The 9,303-nt window shown below is 42.6% G+C and overlaps 1 protein-coding gene across 1 annotated transcript; it reads right to left on the minus strand.

The window, feature by feature from the left end:
• Nucleotides 1-1,188: 1,188 nt before the first annotated feature.
• Nucleotides 1,189-8,850, minus strand: TENT5D (terminal nucleotidyltransferase 5D). The gene is made up of 2 exons (XM_086756485.1): nt 8,729-8,850; nt 1,189-2,379 (listed from the first exon to the last, which is right to left on the minus strand). The coding sequence occupies exon 2, from the start codon at nt 2,362-2,364 to the stop codon at nt 1,189-1,191; it is 1,176 nt and encodes a 391-aa protein (XP_086612611.1). The 5' UTR covers nt 2,365-2,379; nt 8,729-8,850.
• Between the last annotated feature and the right edge of the window lie 453 nt (nt 8,851-9,303).

The raw sequence follows: 9,303 nt of genomic DNA on the forward strand, positions 1-9,303 counted from the left end.
TCAGGAGCCCTCTAGCATGGTTGCCAACAGCATCATGGCTTTCATGGAGCAACCGGCAGCGGGAGGCACTTATGTGACATGTTTGAAACTTCTCTTTGGTAAACACTCACACACAAACTTGGAACTAACGCTTTGCTTCCTGATAACAAGAGAAATCTTCATTCGCTACTCATGTACACGTACAGGGCTCTAAACACACACAGGGCATTGCCAGTATAAAACATTTTTTCAAATGCTACTGCCAAGGATTTGTTTTAATTCACCTAAAACCAGCGCAATCCTGGGATTTTTTGGTTCTCCTCACGCTGTTCGTTACGCATTGGAGCATCTCTGATCAATAACAAATTAGCAATAGAAAGCAAGCCCTATGTGCTCAATTTGCACCCTCTTTCTCATCCTATGACCTTCTTTTTCAAGTCCAATTTAACCAGAACAGTTGTATCTTACAACCTTCGCTATCTGTGAGGCAGATCCTGGGGTTCGACGCTGCATCACTTACGCAGCCAAATCCCTCACTCAGACCAGTGGAAATTTTGGATTTGTGAGTCTGCTCTTGGTAGGGATGTTTCCTGCTAACCGCCGCTAAACACTGCTCTGCTGAGGAGAGGGACCTCCCGTCTCTAATGGGAGCTGAAGAGTCACCAGACCAGAGCCTGTCAAGCAGAGCTCAAACCACCAAGAGACAGCCCATCGATGCGTATTTTCTAAAGGCGCCGCAAATAAACGTTGCTGGAACTGCATGGGTCTAACTGATGGATGATCTGCCTTAACGCACCCAGAACGCTGTCGTTTCTAAAATCAGGCATTTCTACTGAGAGGTATTTTATTGACTTATTTTTTCATTTACACTATTTAAGTTTTGCTTAAGAATTTTTTAGAACCCAGAACTTAGTGCATTTCATTTTATAAAATTAGAATAATTTATATCCTTCTCTTTTCATCGAAAAAAGTACAGCCCAAACACACGTAGGGGTATAAATACATCATGAACAACGACAGTCATTTCACTTATTTTACAATCTGCTTAACGGTGACTTAAGACAGTGACCAACCAAATAACTTTGGCAACTTGCACAAAAATACATCCTTGAATCAAAAGTGATAATAAAACTTGCTTTAATGAGGCTTTTAGTAAGGAGAGAACTGGAAAGAGAGAGGAGTTTAAGTGCTGAGGAGGTCGTCGTGTTCCTAAACCATGCCGCTTTGCATTGGTATGTGAAATGGGTACGGCTGGTAGAAGACAGGGGGTTGTCCGCAAGCAATGTAGTAATTGCTGAAGTTTCTGTCACTGATATATGGAGCAGGCTGATAATAGCATGTCACATTGGCTGCATTTGGGATGATATTTTGCTCTCCAAGTACTTTTAAAGCCAGAATTGTGATCATATTCAGAGTTTGTCTTCGTTCATGTCCCATGAGGCAGACGGTGCTCTTGTTCACAACTCCACGCAGAGTCATCAAGTAGTCATACTTGCTTTTCTCTTCTCCAATGAAGTGGTTGCGCAGATATGACTCAATTTTCCTTTGCTGCTCAGCAACATCTGGAAAATCAATGAAGAACCTGGAGCACATGTAACGTTCCAGAGATTTAATTTTAGCCTCGTCCGCTGGCTTGAAGTCACGAACCAGTAGATTGCTGTACTTCAGGAGGCCGCCTCCCCTGATTTCCTCTGGGTTCCTCGTGGAAATCAGTTTGTACTTCAAGTGGTCCATTGCTTCGTTGAAGTCTCCGTACATACTCTCGGCGATGACAGTGGGGTGAGAGTCTTCTGTCAGTTTGCAGTCTGTCGCTCGGTAAACGTTCAGTATGGAGTCCAGGATGATTTGGAAGGAGTCCACACTAAACTCAAACTGCCGTCTGAGGGAGCTGACGAACTTTAATTCTACATTCTTGCCGCTGTTGTTTGACAGCGAGATGAGACTCCAGCGATCGTGGTCGGTAGAGACTTTGACCATCTTCTGCACATAGGCATCCTTCATGGTCTGAGCAGTGATTTTTTCCTTGTTAACACATTTTGGCAAGAAGTCTAACAGGCAATTAAGAACCGCTTCCTTAACAACCTGGAACTCGAGCTCACTTGGAAGTTCCACCCCGAAAATGATGTCTAGGTCCTTGTAACTGGTTCCGTTCTGCTTTACCAGGATGTGACTGGCTGTCGAACCATTCAGGCGGATATCTCTCACGTTGATTTGCTTTTCAACGAGCTGTTCCTTTACCAAGTGAATGATATCCTTCGGCTTTACATCCAGCGTCGGAAAATTTCCTCTCCCATGAATAGGTATGACCTCAGCTAAAACTTGATCCAGGATTTTAATCTGATCCCAGGTGAGACTACTGAATCTGTGGTCTAAATCCTCAGTCATTGTGATGTCGGCTGCCTAAATAGGGAGAAACAGAAATTAAGAGACAAATGTTAGAATTTGCTCAAATACAGGAGAGCCTGACATTTCACTAGGTTGTAACAAACATACATCTTCCTTCCTCGGTGTAGCGACAAAGCAGTTCATTTCACAGAGACACAATCCCAGTTAACGGTCTGAGTCACCCACCGCACTTGTCACAGGCTTTTAATTGAATTTTAATGTACTTGGGTTTTAGTCCTGCTGAGAAACCATTGTGTGATTATATAATCCATGACTCAAAGTAAATGCAGTGAACCATATAGACTTCATTTAAAACTATTCAAAAGTTAGTAACATGAAATATTCGGTGTTTATAACGAAACTCCAAATAAATTTCACTGTGAAGTGCTAAAATGAGCAAAATGAGCAAATTTGTTCCTTCTGTCCTGCCTAGAAATCTCCCTCTATCTTGAGTGACTTGCATACTCAAAACTACTGAAAGTCCAGGGTGTTTTTTTAAAAAAGCAGGAATGACGGAACATGCTCACTGTTTATCTAGCCGTATGCCTTGGACGTACTTTAGTCTCTACGGATCACCTATACGCACGCATCCTTTAACATCGCTTGTCAGGGTTTAAGAACTGGATGTCCGGTGATCATTAAGCTGTTTCCACTAAGTTTCTCGGGCAAAATCTTTTCCTTCTAACCCATGAGCCATGTTCCCACATCAACATACCAATCTGCAAGTTATGGTTTGCAGAACCACTAAGAAAACCTCTTCCAGCCTGCACCGACACCTGAAAACTTCTCAAGAAAGCCTGTGAAGAAGCACCTACAGAATACACGGGATAAAGCGCAGGCTCTGGGACTCCTCGGTGTGAATTTGTATCCAGTCTTCACATCATCATGTTTAGCTACCAGTAGACCTTAGCTTGGGTAATTTATTTACATTTTACAATGAGGGGGAAAAAAAGGTGCAAGCCCCACAATATTGGTTTTAAAATTTTTCTAATTGTTCACACGCAAACTTTACTTTAATTAAATTTTTGTAAAAAAAAAGGGCTAAAAACTTCCAGAATCCATGGCCACCATTTCACGCTGTGTCCCCTCTCGCCGCTTACACTTCCTCCATTCTTTTGGGGCAGCTAACGCTCAAACGGTTAGTCAGAGAGCTTCACAGCTGAATCCGATCGTACCATTTTTCAATACTCTTTTATAAACGGCACGATAACTCACCGATTTACTGATAACTTTCTGATTAACCCCAGTGCCTGGCTGCCGTGCCCCAGTGCGTTGAGTTTGAAGCTCTGTTCCCTGCTCTGGGTACAGGTGATGGAAGAGAACATTTACGGATATAGCGGGACCTTTCCTCACGGCTCCGGAGAGTAAAAATTCTTTAGTCAGTACAGTTATTTTGGGTATTTCTTTACGTGGATATCCTCAGCCCATGGGAAGCTGCTGTTCAGTTTGTAGAGGGAGGTACAGACACTGAAAACAACTTTAACTACTGAAAGGAATTTCTTTTTTCTGCACAAACGTTATAATTTTGCTTTCTCCTTTAATGTTGCACATGTTAGCTAAGGCTTGTTTCAAGAATACTTCTGCTCAATTCGTGCAAGCTTAGTCTGGAGCGAATTCAGGGAAACTGAAAATAATTTTAAAATAACTGCAATAAATATTTGTTACACAGCAAGGGGGTTTAGAACATTGCTGCAGAAACAGCACCTGGCCACCTAAGAAGAATATAAAAATAAACCTCACTGTATTCCTTAACACTGCACGCAAACAAGATGGGAATTGTAACGTGACATTGAACTTCGCAATCTATTTCCACAGAAAAACTAAGGAATCTCTGTTGGCTGTGTCTCCAGACAAAGCTGTGTCTCCAGCCAGGCCGATGCAAAGCTGGTGCTGGGAGGGGCTGCAGGAAGGTGCCTGGAGATGTGAACCTCAGGTGGTGCTCAGGTGCGATCTGAAGGGCTCGGAGGGTCACCAGCGGGTGACAGAAGTGACTTGCAGGTGTCTGCCGGCACTGCAAGCGTACTGCTGCAGCACTGAGAAACGTTCCTGCAGACAGCCGGCTAAAGCATATTTTTTTTTTCAGCTAAAGCTCCAGAACAAAAATAAAGTCAAACCATACTGAGTAATAACACTACCGCAAAGTCTACACTGTTGTTTCCTAATCAGCAGTGACTACATATGTACGCTGTCATCTATCTTCTCTCCCTCGCCTCCAGACTCCACATCCTGTGTTTCGGTAATTTTGAGTAGCTTGTGAGCTGACAACCGCCTTGGGAATACTACGGAGCTGCTTCTCACGTACTTCTGCTGGAGTTCCAGCTCCAAAGCAAGCTCATCAAGAGCACATGTAATCTGAAGCACCCTTCTGGCCCCATCCCAAAGAACGGAACCAACCACGTGTTTGAAGTTAAACGCGCGCTTTAGAAGCTGGCTGGATCGGGGCCAAGGCTGGGAGTTTAATTGCCACCGAACTGACAGTGTGAAGGTCTTGGATCCAGCCCTACAGCTGTGGCACACCACGTTGTTCCTGGCGTTGTTTACATAGGGCGTAACTCCATATACAAAACATAAATATATATAGATTTGTATACACACTCTCCTGCAGGCGTTTAGAAGCCAGGACATTTGAACTGAAAGGGAGAGAAATCACCATCCGTAGCGCTGCCCACTTCATATGCCGACGACTTTACCATCAGCTCGTTTACTCTTACGATAAGTAGCTGCCATGTTTGGCAGCTGTGCTATTGAACAGCGGATTATGGTGGACCAGCTCTGATGATCTACTGGCAAACGCAGAGTTATCAGAGTTGTTGTTCAAGCAGTGGGTTTTGTTACGCAATTTGTCTGATATTGCAAAACTCCGAGAGAGCTTTTCAAGGTTAATGCTGTGATCTCAGAGAAGGGACGGTTGAAATTCAATCCCCCTATTCAGCAGAGGGATCCTCTCAAACATTTTTTGAAAGTCAGAAGATGGAAGTATCTCTAAATAAGCTTAGAAATCCTTCTTTTATTGCTACATGTTTTCAGCTATTTTAGATTTTATTGCAATACACTAAGATTTTAAAATGACAGGGAAAGGTAACGTCATTAAATATTTCTTTTGTGTTGAAGAGTCGTACTTCAAAATGTCATTTCTCTAAAGTGATTCCTGGAGAATCCAGTGATGCTTTGTGAGTTCAGAGCCTCAACATTAACGTCTGAGAAATGTCTTATGATAAATACTAGGAATTCTGTGCTGAAATAATGCCTTCAGCTTTGACAAGTAAGGCAAATGTCCTAGGAAAAACAGGAATTAAGTTGTCAATAACATAATTAATTTACAAGTAGACCTAAATAAACTTTTAAATTATTATTATTTACTAATTTGCAACCAGTACATAAGCCTGTGCTTTCCTAGAAAGACTTTCTCTTGCGCTTTCCCTTAATCTTGTCTGACACGAAGAACAATTTCCAGTCAATTTTACAGTCATTAGGAACCCTACTTCTTAAAGCAGCGGCAAATTTACTTACCGAGGTGCTCAGGCTAACGTCAGGAGTTATTATTAACGCAAGTAAGGCTCAGTTACAATAAATCAGCAGCAGTATTGAGGCTGTAATTAGCCAAAATATGGTGTAAAACAAGAGAGAGCAAGGGGCGGAAGGAAGGCAACTCACTGCAGGTGACCACGGCAGCCAGAGGTAGCTGAGCACGGGTGAGTGCTGGTTAATGGCTGGAAAATCACTTCATTCCTTGGAAACTGGTGATGTTTGCAGTGGAGGATGATCCCTGGAGGAAGATGTGCTGCACTGCCCCTTGGCCAGCAGCAGCCCCGTATGGTTCAGGGTAACCAGAGAGGTAACACCAAGAGCTCGCTCTTGCCGCACGCTCAGTCCCAGCCGGCCCTAGATCTGTCCTGCTGCACCCTGCCGGAGAATTCCGCTTCTGTAACTTCTTCCACATGAACACCTAAAAGCATTCCACGTGTTTGTGTTCAGTGTTTTCCTATCCTAAAATCTGTACACGGACAAATGGAAGGCTGGATAAACACAGCACCGTGGCAGTGAGAGGAACAAAGAGCCTTTGAAATTCCATCCTGAAAAGAGGGCTTTTTCCTCACTTCATCAGTATTTGTAACTTATTGAAACTCTCTCCCAGTGATTTTTCTTCATTTTTATGGGATTTAAAATGTTGCTATAAACTGCAATAGACCCTGAATCCTGCCTGATTTAAGATCTCTGCCAGATAAAGCAATGAGGAAAAATAGTTTTCAGGGTTTTTTTCTTTTATGTGTACTGGCCAGAGAAGCACAGAATAAGATGGATCAGGCCCAGTCAAGTTTTGTGATGTATTAGCCTTATTATAAGGTTAGAAAAATATTTCTCTGATTCAAGTTCCAACTTGTCCTTGAGTCGTCACCTTCAGCTGATGAAGTGGTTGCGATGTGGAAAGATGTTTAGTTACTGTGGGAGCATTATGGATAGTTTTGCTAATTTTTATTATTTCTTTTTCTATTGAAATTAGGAGCTGTAATTTTCTCCAGCAGGCTTTGGACCAAAAAAAAAAAAGAGTTTGGGTTTACGATGACGCTAAAAGATTTAGTTAACCACCTCTTAGCACTCTTAGCTTCATCCGAAAAATAAAAGCAGATCTGGCTTTACATCTGAACGAAGGAAATCTGCCACGCTAATGGTAGCTTTCATGTTCCACACAACTGTCATAGAAGCAGATACTTACAGTCTAGAGGACAGTCTTATCAAATTCAGCTCATAATTTACCAATAAACTGTTTAAGATTCTCTTTTTACATACTCTGTGATGTTGTTTCAGCATATTTTCAAAAGGTTTGCACTGTGCTGGCATTCTCAAGCAGAACACATCTGAAATAGTTTTTGCGCAGCTGTGTTAGCTCCGTCACCTTCCCCTTGCTTTTATCAGCTCCCCAGTTTGTCTGTTCTACAACAATTAGATGAAATATGCTAATGCTCCAATTGTCTTCACTTTGTTTGCACTTGAGATCCGCTGTGAAGGGACCTTTAAGGGATCAAGCAAAATGTCTTGTCAGCTGCCGTAGCAGCCTTGCAGAGATGCTCAGAGTATCTACTGCCATTCTCCCCTTCGACCTCTGTATCGGTTTTGCTGCACACACACTAAATGCATCACTAGTGATTTCCATGACACCTTGCTAAAACTTTATTTTAATTCAAAGACACATTGCTCTGTCAAGCTGGACATTTTAAGGTATTTTGCATGCTCACTGACTTAAGAACCGCAGCTGGCATTAGCTCTGACGGCAAGAATGTCAAGTGTGGAAGGAGTCCCAGTCATCATTTAAATGCGCATGAGACACGCAGAAGCAGTAAACCATCTGGGGCATCCTAAACGGGGACACATTTAAACTGGTTTGACAGTGTTTTTCATGAGGTTTTCCTTCCATCAATGTTAATGCGCACAGTGAAGATACTGTTTATTTATCCTGTTATCGTGAGATAACGCACGAGCTGCCCTAAGTTTTCGGTACAGTTACCATCTACTTACCCTGAAATAACAAATAATAACTCAAGGCCATATGCTCTTCTCCTGTGAGATAAGGTTGCGCGGTGTGCAAAACACGCTTAAGCAGAAAGCAATTTGCCTGGACTACGCCACAGAATATCACCTTCAAGAGCAGAACAAGTAAGCAGAAAAGAAGGAGAGACTTTATCAACAGAAATGTGTCCTACCTTTTCTCCAACCCAACACAAGGAACAAGGAAAAGCAACAGATTCATGAGCCGACCCGCACCGCCCCTTCTCCCAAATGAAAATTATTTGCAGAGCAAATGACGCAAGGGCAGCCGTACTCTTCTACAGCACAATGCTGGGAAAAGGAGCCAAGTAGCCTGCACCTCTCCTGAAACCTAACAAGATACTGGCTTGATGAGCTGGGAGTTCTCAGGAGGGACAAAATAACTAAGGAGTTGAATTTAGGCAACCAGGATGAATACATAATCTGTGTTAGTTCATCCTGGAGATTTGGGGTTTTTTGGATGTTGATTTTTTCCATCATGATTCACGGTACACTCGTTCTTAGCTGCATGTGGATCCCCTCGCAGGGCAATGTGTTCAAGGCCAGATATATGACACCTTTTATCAGTTCCCACAACACAGGAGGTTCCTTCTTGCACAGCCTCCAGCTTCAAACAAACCAAGCATGGTATGAGGCACAGCCAGTCTTCTCATTTCCTCTAAAACACTTTCATAACTTAAAAAAAAACAGCTGTGATATGCAATATTTGGTCTATTTGGGGCTGTGGTCATCACTGACAAGTTATTGCTGGTACTACTGAATGCATGCTACGGACTAACTCCTGAATTCCCAGAGAGAATGCAAAATCCCAGAGACTCACCGCGGCAGGACGACTGGCGAGCCTGTATTTCAGCGGAGTTAGCAGGATGACTCACTGGGTCCTTTGGTAAAAATATGCCATCTTGTCACCGACAAAAACATGAACCTCCCAGGGAAAGCTGCAGGAAAAAAAAAAACCCAACAAACAATAACAGTCATTTTGAGAGAAATGTTAACACCCAGTCACCTGCTGTACACAATAAATCATGCATTAGGACTTGGGAGCCCTGCAGTCACAACCATAGCCTTTTTAGTCAGAAACGATAAGGTAAAAGCAGTGGAGAGGCACAGAAGTTCTTATAAATGCTCTGGGTTTCAGGTCATACTCAACCTTCTGCAAAGACGTTCACAGACTTGCTCTTTTCTCTACGGGATTTTGAATAAGAATTTCATGTCATTAATAGAGATGCAAATTAGCAGGGATATAGTGGAATCAAACAAAAAAAACCCCCAGAATTAATAACGCGCAGCAAAATTAAATATTATGAATTGTGTAGTGGCTTCGTATTCTTTCTAAAACCACGTGCAGATGACAGGAAGGTCTCGTTTCCTGGCAGAGGAGGTTGTTGGTTCATT

Source organism: Chlamydotis macqueenii, chromosome 11 (assembly GCF_036417535.1).
Source record: "Chlamydotis macqueenii isolate bChlMac1 chromosome 11, bChlMac1.mat, whole genome shotgun sequence".
Classification (NCBI taxonomy): domain Eukaryota; kingdom Metazoa; phylum Chordata; class Aves; order Otidiformes; family Otididae; genus Chlamydotis; species Chlamydotis macqueenii.